Raw genomic sequence first — 20,249 nt, forward strand, 5'->3', positions numbered from 1 at the left:
GCTTGTGTACTTGAGAGACAAGCTTGGACTGGTTGATATATCTCCCCTAGTTGAGAGTGAGAGATAGACACGCATTCTTTTCTTCACTTTGGGAAGAAAGAATGGAGGAGTGGGTAAGCATCTGGCATCCGATACTTTTTTAGGATGAGGTAGGGCATCCAAGATAAGAGTAGTCGTAAAGGATTGGTATTCTTTGAGGACTGGGAATCCAAGATAAGAATAGTCCTGGAAGGAAATACCCTGTGAACACCCAGGTCGGGTATGTGCCTTGAGAGACAACGATGATGGTATCTATAAATCATCGGTCTCACTAGCATTGTGCTTTGATCCTGTGGAGAGATAGAATTGTTAGTCAAGGCCTTCCTATGTGACAATGTTGGTTGATATGATGCTAAACATATGGGTTACCAATCTGACTCTTCTTATGAGATCTCTTCAAATTGAGAATGTCCATGTACCATTTATGAATACCTCCCTAGTTGAGAGGGAGTGTTGAAAAATGTGTAACTAGGTTCAGTCTTCAAAATTATGAAATGTACATTTGATTCTTATATATTGTAAAATGAAAGAAAAAATATTATTGTTATTTTGAAGCATGGGTTTCATGCTCAAGGTCTTTTATTTTAGAGGTCAAGCACCCATTGAGTGCTTCTAGGGTTTGTCCTAGGTCAAGAAGTCAAAAGAGTCATTGTCATATGTTGAAGACCCCATCGGGCACATTGTAACTTGTAAAAAGAATTATTTTTGTATTTAAAAGTGTCAGAATGCCCTCCAAGACCAAGTCAGCCTACCAGCTAAGAAGTCAGCCTAATTTGAAGAACTTCGTCCACCTTGGAAGTCTATATATAGGAGGAAACTCAACCTCCTAGAGACACAATTCATTCTCTCAACAAGCAAGCAAACGAGAAGAAGAAAGAGGCTAGCAAAGGAAGGAGAAGGACGAGGATCAAGTGTTTGGGCTATCTTCTCTCTCTCTCTTCACACATGTGAAGGATGGAAGCTAGGGTTTTTGTTGGTGAGTTAGGATTTTAGTGTTGTAGAATTGAACTTTGAAAAAGTGCAGAAAGAAGGTCAAATTAGGTCAAAGGAAATCAACATGCCCAGAAAGCTTTGGTCCAAAACCCTGTCAACTTGGCCTCCCAGAACAGGGCAAAATCCAAGTCAAATGAAGTCAATTCCTCCTTGGTCAATGCTGGTCAAAACTGTCCCAAACAGAAAGTCAACACTGGTCAAAACATAAATGCCTCTCCTTTGCAAGTGTGAACTCGGAGCTGCAATTTTAGAGTTGCACGAACCAATCAAGGGAAGATGTGATGTGTTGATGATGCCTCCAAATGATGCCAAGTCTGGTCTATTTATATGAGGTTGACGAGGTTGAATTTCCTTACCCAGGTTGACTTGTACTTTTGTGTAGATGTGGGTTTCACTTTAAAAATAATATTTTTCCTTGTGCAAATTAAATTCTTCCAATGGCAAGAAGGGTCCCCAAAAGATGAGGAGAGCTTCCCAAAGGAGGGAATTTCTCACTGAGGTGCCAAATTTCAGCATCTTCCTGCCAATCTTGTTCTCAACCAAGGCCTTAAACTCCAGAAACTTCAAGAAGAACCCATCCTTCTTCTCCATGAAAAATATCCAGGTCTTCCTTGAGTGATTATCTGTAAAGTTTTGTAGATGTTCTATGCTAAGAGCAATTTCACTTTTCTCACAGCAATCATACAAGTAGATAAGCAAAATGCAGATAGAACATATAAGCAGATCTTACAGAAGACAAATCAGAAACAAGAAAAATGTATGTGTTTGTTTCGGCGGTCAACAGGATGCTTCAACCAGCAAAGTCTCCTTTGGTCAGCCAGCCCAGCATGTGTCACAACAACCCTCCAACCAGTAGATGAGTCAACCCAAGTCAGTTCTACAAAAGTCAACGCTGTCCTGAAAAGTCAACGCAGGGGCAGCAAGCTAAAAGTCAACGCAGCAGCAAAACGGTCAACCCTTTGACCTCGATTTTTGTGCTAGGTAGTATGGCCTTCAAAAATCGAACCTCCCACAAGTTTTCAGCTTGTTTGGACCAAGCGTTGACCAAAGTCAACGCTGGTCAAACTTCTGCGAAACCCTAGCAGCAGAAACCCTAGCAGCAGAAAAATCCTCTTCGTCCTTCCCACGTGTGGCTGAAATTCGTCCTCCAGGTAGCTCGTACTTTTTAGGATGAGAGAGGAAGATGTGAGTTGTTTTTGTGATCAAATACTCTCCAACTTTTCCTGTATATATATATCCATCAATGAGGGTGTGTGACACATCTGTTGGGCATGTGAGCCTACATTACAAAACTGGCTGACCTTTGCACATATAATTTATTAAGAATAATAAATTCAAAATATAAGTTCTGCTCATCGGCTTAAGACTATTTTTATATGGATTTTACACCTCTCAGAAAGAGGAATCCAACAAAAATATTAGCCTCTTAATCTGAGCATCAGAACATGGAGTTTGGACCTAGTTGTCCAAATTTAACACTCCCTCTCAACTAGGGAGAACTCCATCTATTAGTGCAATTAACATCGTGAGTCATCCCGCCGAAACTTGCTTTGCTGGCTTCTTTATTTCAGAACAGAAGTGGGTCAGTCACAAAGACATCATTCCCCGACTAACATAATCAGTCCAGAGGTCCCAGACCTCACAAATCTTGATCCCAGATCAAGTGGTTGGACCATGCCATCCTAGATAGAGAGTACGGCAATCTCTGATGCGTCCATCAGTCTTTGCTAATAGTCTCTAGCTTTTCCACACCTCATTGGCCAAATGAGAGGTACTTCCCATGAGCCCTGAACTCAATGGGTAGGATGCATACGGGGCACAGATTAAATGAGTGGCGAACCAGCTCAATAATCACAAGGGTGGGGCAGAAGCATTATGAGTGCTTATAGCTCCGAGAAGCTATCCCCAAAGCCCCCCAGAGCTCCCAGAGCTCATTGTCCAACAGGACCCACATCATAGGGTCTTTCCACGACACCAAGACTCTCACGGAAGGTTAGGAACTTGACCTTCCCCAGGGGCTTAGTGAGAATATCCGCGACCTGCTCATCAGTTCCTATATGATCGAGCCTTACGGCGCCTCGCTGTACCATATCCCGGATAAAGTGGTACCTGATATCAATATGCTTGGATCGGTCGTGGAACACAGGATTCTCAGTCATACGAATCCCACTCTGATTATCACAGAGTATTACAGTGGTATCTAGCACATGTTGGAACAGCTCACTAAAGAGCTTCCTCAACCAAACTGCTTCACAACAGGCCATACTAGCAGCAATGTATTCGGCCTCCGCGGTGCTCAAAGCCACCGACTTCTGCTTCCTGCTCATCCATGAGATCGAAGCAGAACCAAGATTGAAACAGCATCCAGATGTGCTCTTACGATCCACCACACTGCCAGCCCAATCGGCATCAGTATATCCCCGGAGTATCACACTCCCGGCAGTGTATCTCAGCCCATGGTTTATCGTGCCCCGAAGATATCTCAAAATATTCTTGGCACCAACCCAGTGAAAATGATGAGGCTCAACCATCTGTTGACTCAAAGTATTCACTGCAAAACATATGTCCGGACGGGTGTTCACTAAGAACATCAAAGCTCCTATGAGTTGACGATACTCAGTAGGATTGGCCAAGATAGGCCCTGCAGCGCTGCCACTCAACTTCTTAAAGTTGAGTTCCATTGGTGTCGACACGGACTTACAGTCCACCATCCCAAATCTTTCCAGAAGCTTCACAATATACTTTCCTTGAGAAAGGAAAATCTCTCCAGGTCTCTGCCAGACCTCCAGGCCTAGGAAATAGTGCATCAGTCCTAGGTCTTTCATCTCGAACTCAGCAGCAAGCTCCCTCTTACATTGATGAATGAGAGGGTCATCACCTGTCAGGAAGAGGTCGTCCACATACAGCACTAGAATGAGAGGCTTTCCTTCCTCAACCTTAAAGTAAAGGTTTGGATCAGCATTGCTTCGAGTGAAGCCCAGCTTCATCAAGTAACTATCCATCCTCTCATACCAAGCTCTGGGTGCTTGCTTTAACCCATAGAGGGCTTTCTTCAACCTGCAGACATAAGTGTCTCGATCTTGAACTTCAAATCCCAGAGGTTGTTCTACATACACCTCTTCCTTTATTGCACCATGCAGAAAAGCAGTCTTGACATCCATCTGATGAAGACTCCATCCTTGCGTAGCAGCAAGGGCTATGATGGATCGAATGGTGGTATATCGAGCCACAGGTGCAAATATATCGTCATAGTCAATTCCTTCCTTTTGAGAGAAGCCACGGGCAACAAATCTTGCCTTAAACTTTTCAGCACTCCCATCAGATCCATGTTTAATCTTGTAGAGCCATTTAGCGGTGACAACAGATTTGTCCTTCGGTCTCGGGACCACATCCCAGACATCATTCTTCATAATAGCCTCATATTCTTCATGCATAGCATCCTTCCAGACTTGATGCTTGATGGCTTCTTCAAAAGATCCAGGTTCAGATTGTATAATAGTACTCATGACAGCTAGATACCCTTGGTATCTACACGGCTTCTTGCTTTCTCGGAATGTTCCCCTTGGGGCAGCATGACCCTCAGCGTCTTCGAGGGTGTCCCTGAGCCATGATGGCCTCTTTCCTAGAGAAGGGGAAGGATCAATAGGGTCCATTGGCTCTTCAACATCAGGCATAGTCTCATCCTGGGGTTCTTCCAGATTTCCAGGTCTTTCTTCATGGTTTTCTTCAAATCTAGGAAGATCTACTACTTTCTTCAGGGAAGCATCTTCGTCAAAAGTGACAGCATGGCTTATCTCTACTTCCCTTTGACCAGGTACATAGACTCTATATGCCTTAGAAGTCTCACTGTAGCCCACAAACATTCCTTTCTTCCCAGTAGCGTCCAGCTTACTTCTCTTTTCTTTCGGCACATGAAAATAGACAGGACATCCAAAAATTCTAAAATGTGAGACATCAGGTTTCTTACCAGAGAAAACCTCTTCGGGAGTTTTGGAGTCCAAAGCGGAATGAGGGCATCGGTTTTGAATGTACACAGCAGTATTTGCAGCTTCTCCCCACAGAAACTTTGGAAGACCCTGGTCACATAGCATGGCACGGGCAGCTTCCACAATAGTCCTATTCTTGCGTTCAGCAACACCATTCTGCTCAGGAGTATATGCAGTGGTAGTCTCCCTCTTAATGCCAGCTTCTCTGCAAAAGTCTTTGAACTCATTTGACTCATATTCAGTGCCATTGTCAGTCCTCAAAATCTTGATCTTCTTTCCGGTCATATTTTCCACCAAGGCTTTGAAGGTACGGAACCACATGAAAGCCTCATCCTTCTTCTTCAAGAAGTATATCCAGGTTTTGCGAGAGAAGTCATCAGTAAATGTCATATAGTAAGAACATCCCCCCAGGGATGTTACAGGCAACATACCGGAAAGATCAGAATGGACCAGTTGCAATATCTCAGATGTCTTTGTGACACTTGAGGGGAAAGGTCCCCTTGTATGTTTTCCTTCAGCACAGCCCTTACATACACCTTTATGATTATTTCCAAAATCAGGCATCCCTGTCACCACCTTCCTTGCTTCGGGAAGAGCCTTGTAATGAAGGTGTCCAAATCTTCGGTGCCATAGTTCGGTTTGACGGATAGTATCACAAGTCATAGCTCCCAACGGACTCCCTCCAACCTGGTAGAGTGTACCAACTCTAAAACCAATTGAGATAGCTTCCTTGAAGCTCTTCTTCCACATGAGTACCTTTCCATCAGAGAAAGTTACATTGAATCCTTTGTCTTCCATGGCAGATACAGACACAAGGTTCTTCTTCAATTTGGGTACATAGAGTACATCTTGTAGATGGAGGACTTGTCCTTGAGACAAGTGGAGGGTCACAGTCCCGGTCCCTTTCACAGGATAAGTGGCATTATCCCCAAGGGTAATTTCTAGATTAGTATCCCTTTCAACCATGTCAGAAAGTGCTTCCTTGAATCCGGTGATGTGTCTTGAGGCACCACTATCGATTAGCCAGACATCCATAGTGTCGGGCGGAGATGCAGCTGAGAGAGCAGATATTAGAATATACTCATTTCTTTTATCAACAACATTAGACTCCTCATACCTGGTATTTCTGGTCCTTTTAGAAGGTGGATGGTTTCCTTCAAAGTGAGCCTTCCTCTTTCCTTTGGATTTGTCATTTCTTTGATCCCATTCCTTCGGTTGTTGTTGTTGTCGTCACTATCGGGAGAATTCTTCTGGAAGGGGCATTCTCTAGCATAGTGTCCAGTCCTATGGCAGGTGAAACATTTATCCTTCTTCTTTTGAGTCTTAGTCCTTCCTTTGTCCTTGGAACCACCAGAGTTCTTCTTTCGGGAATGAGCAACATAGGCAGCATTTCTTTCATTATCAAATTCCTTCATCCTTGTTTCTTCTTGCATACATCTAGACAGAAGCTCATCAAAGTTAGGGATGGTATTATTGTTGAGAATGGTAGTTGTGAATACTTGCCATTCATATGGAAGTCCTCCAAGTGCGGTGAGAACCATCTCACGATCAGCTATTGTCTCCCCAATAGCTAGCAGATTGTTCCTGGTTTCGGTCAACTTCATAAAGAAAGTTTGAATAGACTCGTCTCGGCCCTTCTTCATATTCTTCAACTTGTTCTTGAGGAATAGCACTTGGTTCACATTGTTTACTCGGAACATAAGTATCAGTTTGTCATACATCTCCTTGGATGTGCCTAGTTCAGATATGTAGGCAACCAGACTCTTATTTATGGATTCCTGATCAGCAGTTTTGCTCTGATTTCTCCCTTCTTATACTTGTGTTTAACAGCAGCAGAGGCATTTGATGGAGGTTCTTGAATCTTCCCTGTCACATGATCTAGGAGATCATGATCTTCTAATTTGAGATCTAATAACATCTTCCAGGCATGGAAGTCATCACTTCCAGTCAGCTTGTCATTCTCCCTGAATTCAAGCTTAGAGGAATCCATTTCCTTCGATGATGATTGCTATAGATAGAGTTTGTCTTCACCTCAGCTCTGATACCATGTAAAGTTTTGTAGATGTTCTATGCTAAGAGCAATTTCACTTTTCTCACAGCAATCATACAAGTAGATAAGCAAAATGCAGATAGAACATATAAGCAGATCTTACAGAAGACAAATCAGAAACAAGAAAAATGTATGTGTTTGTTTCGGCGGTCAACAGGATGCTTCAACCAGCAAAGTCTCCTTTGGTCAGCCAGCCCAGCATGTGTCACAACAACCCTCCAACCAGTAGATGAGTCAACCCAAGTCAGTTCTACAAAAGTCAACGTTGTCCTGAAAAGTCAACGCAGGGGCAGCAAGCTAAAAGTCAACGCAGCAGCAAAACGGTCAACCCTTTGACCTCGATTTTTGTGCCAGGTAGTATGGCCTTCAAAAATCGAACCTCCCACAAGTTTTCAGCTTGTTTGGACCAAGCGTTGACCAAAGTCAACGCTGGTCAAACTTCTGCGAAACCCTAGCAGCAGAAACCCTAGCAGCAGAAAAATCCTCTTCGTCCTTCCCACGTGTGGCTGAAATTCGTCCTCCAGGTAGCTCGTACTTTTTAGGATGAGAGAGGAAGATGTGAGTTGTTTTTGTGATCAAATACTCTCCAACTTTTCCTGTATATATATATCCATCAATGAGGGTGTGTGACACATCTGTTGGGCATGTGAGCCTACATTACAAAACTGGCTGACCTTTGCACAGATAATTTATTAATAATAATAAATTCAAAATATAAGTTCTGCTCATCGGATTAAGACTATTTTTATATGGATTTTACACCTCTCAGAAAGAGGAATCCAACAAAAATATTAGCCTCTTAATCTGAGCATCAGAACATGGAGTTTGGACCTAGTTGTCCAAATTTAACATTATCATATGCATAGCATAAAATAAATTAGAATACAAGCACATAACCATAGAACACAAGGTATACCCAAGGGAAAACTTCCAATGTTGTGTGTATTTTATTATTCTTCTGCAAAAAAAGATTTTCTTCTTCTAAGAATTACAAAAAGGGAGAAACTTCCCAATTTATCAAAGGAAAAATACTCGTCCACTCTCCAGCTAAATCGATTCCCTTCTTGTGCACTGAATCTGCGAAATTCCTGCGCAGACCAGCAATCTGATCCACACTTGCAAATAGACCTCTACATTTATAGACCTCTACATTGGGTTGTAAAGGCTCAACCCTCACTCAATTTCTTCTGCTTGGATGTTGAGTTCTGCGATTTGCTGAAACCCTCACTCTTCCTTCGCTGCTCTCTCACACCTGCTTGTGCTCAACTGACTTGCCACCAACTTGCTCTATCTCCTCGTATAAATTTGACCTCAACCCTGATCTCCTTCTCAACAGCTGAGATTAAATTGTGATCAATGGCTGAGATTAAATCATAAGTTAACTTAGGAACATTTACTTTTTCTTAACTCTAACTTTAGGAAATAGTTAAATAAATTAATATTCTGCTAAAGTGGCATTCTTTTGTGCTCTTCTACTTGTCTTAAAACTTAAACAAGCAGAACTTCTTCTCTACTCCAATCAACAAAAAACATTATTTGGATCAAACAACCTCAATTTATATTAACTAAGGATCTTATAAACCGTGTCATACATCTCCCAAAACCATTTTACTCTAATTTATCCCACATATCCACAAGATCCCACATTAATTTACTAATTAAAAAAAAACTGTGCATGCACCTGATTATGTATCATTACTAGATAATAGATCCACAAAAGATGGTGAAAATCTCGACCATAAAATATGCTACTGGAACAGTATACTGATATCACATGGCATATTTCAGATTAAATATTGCGAACTGCATGCGGTGAATTCTAGCGATTGCAAAATCTGAAAAGATATTGATTGGTGACATATATTATGACTCACTAGTAGCTTTCTAGGAGGTCCTTGGAGCTTTATAGCTTGCTAGCCTGAGGAATTTATGATTAAATACAGTAAAACAGACAAAACTTGAGAAAATGTCTAAAATAGAAAGCACAGAAAATGAGTGTTAAACCAGGTATCATAGGAAACATGGAAATGGAAGAAACAATATGGAAGTTTTTTTGCATACACTTGAAATTCTTGCCAGATCATCTCGACCTCCATCAGTTATATCATCACCATATATAAGTTCTTCTGCACAGCGACCACCATGTGCTACAACCATTTGCATTTTTAAGTACCCCATAGTCGGATAACCCTTTTGCACCATATCCTCCCTAGGATAGAACACACTTAATGCAGATTCCTGTGATCAATCGCAATGTAATTCTTTAGAAATGAGCAACGAATTTTACCATTAAAATTTAAACTGAAATCCAATTAATACCATATGAGTTCACTGCAGACCATCTAATGAACAGATTTCAATGAACGGGGGTGGCTTTATTTTGCTAAAAAATTATGTGAATTTGTTTCAACAATTGAATGATCACTCCAAGTATTGACAAACGGTCAGGAGTCCTCAAACTTTTGACTCTACATGTTTTGAATTATATGAAAAGTGACTGCATGAAATTATAAATACTAGTCATGTAAATAATTTTCAGTATTCGGTCCGAAGATAATTAACTAGGCACACGTGCACTAAATTCAACCACTACTTTGAATATCCATGCATTTTTATCTTGTTCCAGTAAGACTAAATATCTCTAGTTAAAAAGAAGATATATAGAATGATTTGTTGAAATGGAAAGAACATATATACATTTCAAAAATATAAAATAAAACTTTACCTTGCCACCAGGGAGCAAATGAGTGAAAGCATGCCAATCAAACCGAGGAAACAAATGAGCTAAAAGTATATGACCAGCTTCATGTACTGCAAGCACCCTTTTATTCTCAAGTGTCACCTGTTTTCCAGATTAGATAATATGTATTACAACAAAACAAAAATGTGTGTCGTATAAGCATAGCAAGCATTAACAGATTCTGAAATTAGTTCTGGAATATCATTTTAATAAGTAAACTTCCCTCTAATGATTTGAACAAGTAGAATCTCATATCTATAAAAACAAGTTATAAGAGATTGAACCACATACACTTTTTTCATACATTTGCTGCTCTTTCTCTGTAACGACTACACCCATGCTCTCAAATAATTGTTTATCTAATACATCAATGATATCTTGTTGACATATTTCATCGTGACCCTTCCTTACCTGCAATTCCCATTTACAAACTAAGAATTAATGATTTCCCTTAGAAACCTTAAGGTTTGTGACTTAAAATACACAATTATGATATAACAATTCTACAGCTATGTAGAAACTTAATTAAAAGCAAAGCAGGCTTAATGAACTCCACCCACAAAATGCATGCCAACCACAATAATATTAAGCATATATAACAGACACCAGAAATTATGATGAAGTTGATTATTGAACAAGCCAACTTCAATTCCAATATGTCTTTTACCAGTATGTTATGTGTAATTTAAGGGCCACATTCAAATCTGGTTATCATCTTTTACTAATGTTCAAAACAACCATAAGACACAGATTCTCTATGTGCATAAAGATGTGCTCTAGTGCCCATGCAATGCTGCTTATCTGTGCTCTCATACACCCAATCTGGAAAATTGATAGTCTTGATCCTAAACCTTGTATATCTGATGGATAGTCTTGATCCTTTGTTGATTTATCATTTGAAGGCTATTTCTTCCAGATATTATATGACATTGTATGTCATATCATTCAAAATCTATCAAACCGTAACTTATACAGCTATCTACTTGGTCTAAGGACAGAGCGCTTGAACGTTGGTAAATAACATCTTAGCCCTCCTGGCTCCACTAGTACCCTATCCGAATTAGTAGTCTCATGATTCATCCATCACCTTGAACCCTTTTTGTTGAATATCATTTTGGTGATCTATATATAGGGAAGTCTCCCTCGTTTATTTACCACTGAATAGTTGGATAAAGGCTGTTGAGGTAACAATGGTGGCTGATCTCTTCTTTCCACAAGGTTTGGATCTGCCTAGTGAAGCTTTGCACTACACCTTCTAGATTTTATGGTAAGATGACCTATGGATTTTGGTCTACAGGAAAAATCCTAATCGGATATATGATTATTTTATCATTTGGGCTAATGGTTGGAAGGTTACAGGTCAAAACAGCTTGTTTTCCTATCTAGCCGACAGTAAAATCTGCAAAAAACGCAGGGACAACAGTCTAATTCCCCTATAACAGCCACCCTACAAGGGTCTTACCACTTCCAAATTGTTAATCTAGGATCGGAAAAGGTATGACAGTTAATATTGAGGCTTTTGGGGCCTCACCTCAACCTAAATTGGCTGAAAAGGTCGATTTCCAACTATGATATGAGGGTTAATATTGAAGCTTTTGGGGCCTTCCCTCAACATAAAATGACTGAAAAAATGGATCACTTTTCATATTTTTAAATGAAAGCCTTTGGGGAAATTCACCCAAAAATTTCTAGATTTAAATAAAGCTTTAAAAGTGGCTAGAAATTGTGAAAAAATTACTCTAAATACAAAGAAATATAGATTTCAGGCACTATAGAGTAATGGAAAGAAGTTTGATGAGCAATTTACTTTACTTGAATGGCTGAAAACCTCTCTGAAATTCTAGTTCCTGCTTGATATAACAATTAACTTTTCAAATCTACAATGTCAAAAAGCTATATACAAGTGTAAAATAACCTTGAAATGGAACTTGTACCCATCATTGGTTAGATTTAACAATATGCTCAAGTTTCCCCAAGGAATTGCTTGCTAGAATGATAAACAATGAAAACTAAGCAAGCTAAATAACCTAAACTAATTACAAAAAATTAAAAGCTTTTTATTTTTCTAATAGAAAATGGTTCTTGGATATACCTATGCCCTTTAAACTAAGTCAACGTCTTCAGCAAACAAAATCTTTTAGGTTCAAAGTTTGCCAAGCTTCAACACAATTCAAATTTGTTCATTTTGGTTCATCGAACATAAAGGCAAACTCGAACATGTTGAGAAATCTAGGGCATTATTAGTCAGGTGATTTCTGTTGATTAATAATTGCTTGTGAGTATTTTCACTTCATTAGATTAGGATCTTCTCTTTACATAAGTTATTAGTGTTCTTCTTCATCAAACAGCTACCAATGCATAAACATAAATAGACAAGAGACACAGAATGTAGGCTATGAGCCAAGGCCAAAACCTCTCACTCTTTGAGAGGAAAACCCGCACAAATTCTTCTTATAGAGATTCCAATTGACGAATACCAAGACCAAGACCCTTGACCTAGTAGCTTCTCCAAGACCAAGACACAAATTCTCTTGACAGTCAGCCTTCTTCTTTGATTCTCTTCCACTTCGATCTTCTTCATATCTAGGCCTTCCACATGTGATAATACCGAGACCTTGTCACATGCTAGTGATCACCTTCCTGAGTTAGCACTAAATCCTCTTCGTTGTAGGATAGAGATTATACCGAGATCATCACTGTGGTATCTATACCCTTGATCAACCTGTGATCTTCTATTGCGGCACCGAAACTCTCCTTCTGAATTACTGTCCCTGTGTTTGGCCCTTAATCTTCTTCACTATTCCTCCATTACTTATCTGAACTGATCTCTGCATTTTGTCACTGAAATCATATAGGTCTGAACTCCTTTTGACAGAGATCCGAACTGTAGCCTTTACTGTACTTGATACCCGAAATCTCAGAGATATGTATCTGAACTTCATTCTGCTATTACCCATCTCAAATCACAGATATATGCATCTGAATTTCATTCTGCTATTACCCATCCAAAATCACAGAGATATGCAAAAATCTGACAGTGGAAATGCGAAATCTGTTCACGCATATATATAGTGGTTTCCCTCTATAAATTGTTGATTCAGCGTAGCATCAAATGTGCTCTAACCATGAAAATTGGTGGAGAGGCTAAAGCACATGAGATCTCCAAGACCCAGAAATGGTTTGGGGAAATTCTACCCAGTGAAGGAGATATTAAAATTATTAATATTTTTAATGGGTTCCTAAGTCTAAACTTAGGAAAATAAAAATATTAATGGCTATTAATATAAAATTGGGTTACAAGGTTCTAAATGACATGGGTTAAGCCAAACCTAATCTTAGCCGTTGATTAGAGATGTAATCTTGGTCATTGGTCAGTTGGAGATGCACCAAATTGATCAGAAATTCGATTTTCTAGAGCAGGGTTTGCTATGAGAAATCAAACCAGTGATCAAAGTTGCAGCGAGGGGCAGTGAGTGCATAATAGTGTTAGAAGACCAGCACAGAGGCAAAGAGGCAGACGTAGAGCCAGCCGGAGCCACGCAGAGGCTAGCAATGACTTGCAAAGAGGGCCAAAGGGCCTGCGTGAGTGACGCAGAGGCTGCAGAAGTGACACAAAGGGCCAGAGAGGTTGCGCAGTGCACCAGGAGGCTGACGCAAACGGTTATAGGCCGACAGAGAGGCCGAGAGGGCTGACATTGAGCCTTAGAGAGGTGTTGGAGAGGGTTTCGTGGAGCAGACTTTTAGAATATCTACTTCCGAAGACAGGTGTTACTGCCAGATTATTTTCTCTATAGGGTGAGCCAGTTTGGCACCCAGTTGTACTCAAGAAAAGATGCTTAATAATAAAACCCTCAGAACTGTTGCACCAATTTTCCCAAGTTGGGTTTTTCAGGGGACGATTGTCCAAAAATAACAGTGTCCCTTGTGTCTTGTCTATTTCTTTCAATTGATGATCTGTAGATGGTTGAGATTGCATTGTGTTTATTTCAGTATTTATATGGTTAAATAACTTGTTCAGTAATTAAGCAAGAAGGCAAAATAAACCAGATAGTGCAGGAAAATTTATGACAGGTTAGACTTAGAAATTTCAACATAAATAAGCCAACTTGAATATATGAATAGGTGTGTCTTTTCATAAGGTGAGCTGACATGAGTTCTGCACTTTGTCTAGACGTCGACTTGAAGAGAGGCACTTGTGCTTGTCGTTGGAGGGCTTTATAGGCGTATATACATTTGACACATGTTCAAGAAGAGCTCTTCATACATGACATTAATTCTATGACTCTAATGATAAATCCTAAGGCTCTCAATGGGAGCCATCTAGATAAAACTTTTGCTCATGAAACCCATGAAGCAAGGTATTACAACTGTTGAAGAAAGTGTAACTAAGTTCAGTCTTCATAAATATAATTTTGATCTTTGTACTTGTAAAAGAAAAGAAATGTTATTTTTGTAAATTATAAAATGAGTTTCTTGCTCATTACATAGGTCCAGCACATGTTGAAGTGTTATAGCAAAGTCAAAGAGTCAAAGAAAATGTTAAAGAGCTCTTCTTGAGCATATATGTAATGTATATGAGTCAACCTAGTGTCTAGATCATCCCTCCAAGACAAGCACAATCCTCTTGAAGAAGGCAGCGAGCTAAACGATGTAAAACACAATCATGTCAACCTACAAATGAATTAACTAAGCAAAACACAGTCATGTCGGCTCAATAAAGAGACACAACGATTCACATTGACATGTCGGCTAATTATGGAGGACAAACAACTATAAATACCCCGCTAGGGTCACCACAGAAAACACAGATTTCGGATGTCTGTCTGAACTTCAGATGGCACAAGAGCACAGGAATCTCGGACAAGAGCAGGAGTATAGAAACCTCGGACAACTACAATGGACAGTATTTTTGGATGGTACAGTAGGACGGAATCTTGGATAAAGTACAGAGATTCTATGTCTCTCGGATGGTCACTATCATGGTGTATTGAATAGCCTCGGCATAACTATGATCCCACAGTAATATACTCAGCATACTAGACAAGATCATAATGAAGCTCTCGGTGCATTGATAAAGGCATGGAATCAAGGTCACAGTGAAGATCTCAATGAAGATAAGAGACCTCGTTGACATGGTGAAGCAGCAGTAATGAAGACCTCAGGGATGCAGTAGTGATGACCTCAATGGTGCAGCAATGATGATGATCTAAGCAGTGATGAAGAAGAGGATTAGTGCCTTGGTCTTGGAGTGGCATAATAGATTAAGGGTCATAGCCTTGGTATTCGTCAATTGGAATCTCTATAAGAAGAATTTTGTGCAGGTTTTCCTCTCCAAGAGGGAGAGGTTTTGGCCCTGGCAGAACGTCAAACATCTTGTGTTCTTGTCTCTTTATTTTGGTAGTTATTTGATGAACTAAAGAAGACACAATCTAATAATAAGGAAAGATTGTACTAATAAGAAAACCTCACAAATAGTTATCACGCTAAGAAGAATCACATTAACTTCACTTGCCCTAGATTCTTCAACATGGTATAAGAGCTAAGGTGCTAAATTCAAAGGAAGGGCAGCAAAAAGAGACATTCAAGGATCAACTTCAAGAAGGGCATCAAAGCAAGTTGAAGGGCTTTGTCAAAATTGAAGGATCAGTGTTCAACAGCAAGGGTTTTTGTCTATATAATCAAGCAAACAATCTACAACAGCAAGACAATTTAAGTCCTACAACCTACAAATTCGGATCTCGGACCAAAGTCAAAAGAAGAAAACACAGTGCTACCCATAGTCTCGGTGTCAGGATCAAGTAATCTCAATCAAAAGATGAAGCATTCAAATTTCAGGGTACATGGAAACAGTTTTGGTGCCTCCCACAATTTCGGTCTACATCATACCAGTGATAGTTACTATCTCAGATTGAATCCTTTTCTATAAAGAACACAGTCTTGACAACTCAGAATCATGATGCACACTCGATCGCATATTGAAGCGGATCATCTACAAGCACTCAGAAATAGGTACTATAAGGTGATCATAGCAAGTAACCCTGATGCTCTATGAGTCTACACGATGTTGCATACTACAAGGTTCACTTGTGTGATAACAATACAATGCCATCTCAAATCATAAGGATCAGATGTATAAGTCATAGTAACTTGAAGACAAGCTTCCTATCATTACAACAAGGATCTTATCCGGAGGAAGCATCAATGCATCTGCTTCAACAAATTTCAACATGATCAAGGTGAAGATTTTATCTTCACATGTCAAGTAAGTATTTTTCATTAATCAAATTGGTAAAATGACTTCATAATTGCAAGGAGGTCTATAGTTTGGATGGGTCATCAAACGTCCTTTCATGGAATAAGAAGGATTGTCACAAAACTCATAGATGAAAGAAGTCAATGAACAGGTCTCCTTTGAATTCATGGGAGGGAACTCTTAAAGTCCTCTCATCCCTATGTAGCAAGAAAGGAGACATAAAAGAGATATATGAAATGCTAGAAGATATACTCTCTGAAATGAAGTTAAGAAGGTCATATCACTTAGACCTGATTGAAGGTATCAAAGAATGAAGGAATATCTTCATGAGATCTCAATTGGGAGATCTGGGAAAGATGATAAGAAGATGATCATCATTGATATACTAATTGATAAGCAAGGTAACAAATGTCCATAGACAAGGAAGTTACCTCATTCAACTTGTGGTCTCTATGCTAGATAGGAAAAGACAAGTTGAAGGTAAAAGTGTTGAAGGTCAAAGAACTCAAACATTTGCAGAAAGGAAAAGGAAGTTTGGTCCTCAAACAAAGACAAACAATGCTATGGAAAGATTATGAAAAGAAAGCTCATATCACCTGAAAGATGGAGGAAGTTGAAAAGGGCCAAGAAAAAGAGGGAATAACAGATCTCTACCATGATTGAGATGGTATCCCTCACAAAAGGGTCCTATCATAAGATTATGTTATAGATATGACCATGATAATAAGATGTATCATGGCATCATGGAAGCATTAGAAACGAGAGATTGTGATATCACCATGGGAATCATGAAGGACAAAATCAGTCAAACATGAAGGATATAGCTCTTGGGAATTTCATTGAACATTGAAGGAAAGAAAGATGTCATCTAAGACAAGGCTCATCATACAACAAGGCAAAAGGAAACATCTGCTAGAGGGGGATATGCAAGATCCTCAAGGTTCTCTGATGGAGTCCTCATCGGAGGGTTCACTAATCTAGAGAAGAAGCAAGTGTTTCATCAAACTTATGGAATTCATGGGATGATGGTGTGGTGACACGAAGAAAATCAAGGGATTGAAGATCTTTTCAATCAAGGAAGTTGTTGGAAGAAGCCTAGATGACCTAAAGGTAAAATGAGGTATGTATGCTTGTGTTTAATATTGTAATGTTATGTCATATGGTTGCAGGTAACATGGATCATTACTTCTATCTTGAGAAGCAAGATCAAGGGAAAGGCATCCCTCTTCTAAAAGGATGTAGGAAGGCATAAAATCACACTAAGATGAAATCAACATAATATGTCCTCATATGAAGTATAAGGAGGTTGACTACAATTAAGAAACTCTGATGGAAAGCTCCTGGGAATGGAATGTGTGAGGAAGGAAGAGATCGTGAGATATGCAACCCTGATGAAGGTAATCAACATCCAAATGACCAAGAAGACTTAGCTAGGAAATCTCCCAAAAAATATATGAAGACTCTGATGAAACACTGAAAAGATGAGGACCCTTGACAATGGATATCTTTGGGCGATGTGCTAACATGTATGCAGGATGTTGATACCTACAAGGAGATGTCATGATGAAGAGCCATCTTGAAAGGTACGATTTGATTTAATGTTATGATTTCTTGAATAATATCTAGATGAATTCATGCAAGGCTAATCGAACAAGAATTGAAAGTGCTAGTACAACTAGCATTCATGTGGTGGACGGAAACTCCTAAAAGAAACATGATGAGGAAGAAGTATCCATATAACAAAGGTTCCAGATATGAAGAAGACCACTTTCCATGAAGAAAGGAATGACATGACGAACCAAGGAAAATGATCGATGGCTAATGCCCTACAAGGAAGAAGCTCAACTGAATTTCATGACATCAAGGAAAGAAGTTGATCAAGCAACTGAAGGACCCACAAAGAAGAAGTTGCTAATGAAAAGACAAGTCCCTGATTAAGAGGGAGCTTGGAACGGGTCACCCCTGATTAAAAAGGAGTGACAGTTGTGTTTTTCTATTTCATATGCCATGCACTAGACCAGGACTAACAGCCACAAGTCTTAGTGAAGGCCATCAAGAGAAATGTAGACACATGATGGATGTATCCTCCCTAATTGAGAGGGAGAGATAGACACAACATTCTTGTCTTCACTTGGAAGAAAGAATGGAGGATTAGGTAATCATCTGGCATCCAATGCTCTTTGAGGATGTGTAGGGCATCCAAGATAAGAGTAGGCAAGAGGATCAATATTCTTTGAGGGTTGGGAACCCAAGATAAGAATAGTCCTAGAAATTCATACTCAGAGAACACCCGGGTGGCTATGTATCTTGAGAGACAATCATGAAGGTGTCTATAGTCATTGGTCATGCCAGCATTGTAGCTCATGGTCTCATGGAGAGATGGAGTTGTTAGTCAAGGCCTTGCACTATGACAATGTTGGTTGATATGATGTTATACAGATGGGAATACCAATCTGTTTCTTCTTATGAGAAATTCTTCAGATTCAGAATGACCAAGTACCATTATGAATACCTCCCTAGTTAAGAGGGAGTGTTGAAGAAAGTGTAACTAGGTTCAGTCTTCATAAATATAACTTTGATCTTTGTACTTGTAAAAGAAAAGAAATATTATTTTTGTAAATTGTAAAATGAGTTTCTTGCTCATTACATAGGTCTAGCACATGTTGAAGTGCTATAGGAAAGTCAAAGAGTCAAAGAAAATGTTAAAGATCTCTTCTTGAGCATATATGTAATGTATATGAGTCAACCTAGTGTCTAGATCAGCCCTCCAAGACAAACACAATCCTCTTGAAGAAGGCAGCAAGCTAAACGATGTAAAACATAGTCACGTCGGCCTGCAAATGAATTAAATAAGCAAAAGACAGTCATGTCAGCTCAATAAAGAGACACAACGATTCACATTGACACGTCGGCTAATTATGGAAGACAAACAACTATAAATACCCGGCTAGGGTCACACAGAAAACACAGATTTCAGATGTTTGTCTAAACTTCGGATGGCATAGGAGCATAGGGATCTCGGACAAGAGAAAGAGTACAGGACCTCGGACAAGTACAGTCGACAATATTTTCAGATGGTTACTGTTATCACAGGTATATTTGAGTATCAAGAAATCTGAAAATTTTCGCTGTAGTAGATGGCACTCCTTAAATATGGTAAAACCCTCATTTTTGCCTATACTATGTTTAACTAATAGTTTTAGCATTATGCATAGTTGAACAGGCTATTAGAAGTGATAAGGAGACACAAGAAATCATAAAAAATCAAAAACTCATAAATTTCACAGTTTCGTAGCAACTCCCCATAGTTAAGCTGGATATTTGCTACGAAATTGTTGTAGCTTTTCATGGAGGAGAATGCAAGTAAAAATCTCAGCTAAGGGAGTTCTAATGGCATGTGTTTAGCTAAAAAACATCAATGAAGACCTCAAAACTTTCAGAAAGATCAGAATGGTAGTAGAAGGGTGTTTTTTGTAACTTGCTACCAATTTTTGCTACAGAAATTCTGGAAATGATTGTTTTAGTAGTCAACTTCAAGCTCACTTTCTGACCAAATGGAAAGGAATTTTGGAAATCAGAAGGAGGTTTTGTTCAACACGAGCTCATCTACAAAAGCCTCTCTCATTTTTTACACAGCTATCTGGGTTTGAAAGATATGCATTTATCTTTGAGGCCTATTTTACAGAATTTTTCCTAGCCAGATTTGTTGCAGAAATTTTGAAATTCGACTTGGTGGAGGTCCAGCTCAGCAAGGTTGACTCCAAATTGATTTGGATAATGAAGATTGATTAATATTCTCTCAAATCCCATAATTTACTCTTCAGTTTCCTCATTTTTAGTGGGTCAAAAATCAAATCCTAGATAATAGGATATGGACATATTTTTCAAATATTTTATTCCTGAAGTATTGTAATAGGACTCTATCTTCAACAAAGGATGGATTTCGACTCCCCATACTAGGATTTGATATTTGGGAAGTCAAGAGGTGGCAGCATGAGACAACCAATAGTTTGAAGACTTCTTTTTCAAATAGGATTTGTCAAGTATACTCAGCATTCCAGACTTTTATGAATGACAACTCAACTCAGCTAGATTATGTGGAAGCATAGTGTTAAGATATGTGTCAAGTATTGCTCAATAGTTGATTTGTATTAGGAATTGGCTTTTAAACCTCTCATTGTATATATT

At 39.3% G+C, this 20,249-nt stretch overlaps 1 protein-coding gene across 1 annotated transcript in view; it reads right to left on the bottom strand.

The window, feature by feature from the left end:
• Positions 1 to 20,249, bottom strand: part of FTSH12 (FTSH protease 12) — a 289,761-nt gene that overhangs the window by 113,550 nt on the left and 155,962 nt on the right. Inside the window, exons 5-7 of the mRNA XM_089450517.1 lie at positions 10,100 to 10,219; positions 9,794 to 9,910; positions 9,130 to 9,306 (exon numbers count right to left, since the gene is read on the bottom strand). Coding sequence (XP_089306643.1) covers positions 9,130 to 9,306; positions 9,794 to 9,910; positions 10,100 to 10,219 — 414 coding nt within the window. The remainder of the gene's footprint in view (positions 1 to 9,129; positions 9,307 to 9,793; positions 9,911 to 10,099; positions 10,220 to 20,249) is intronic.

Source organism: Pinus tabuliformis, chromosome X (genome assembly GCF_031772625.1).
Source record: "Pinus tabuliformis cultivar Carrire ecotype Pingquan chromosome X, CPIR1, whole genome shotgun sequence".
Lineage (NCBI taxonomy): Eukaryota > Viridiplantae > Streptophyta > Pinopsida > Pinales > Pinaceae > Pinus > Pinus tabuliformis.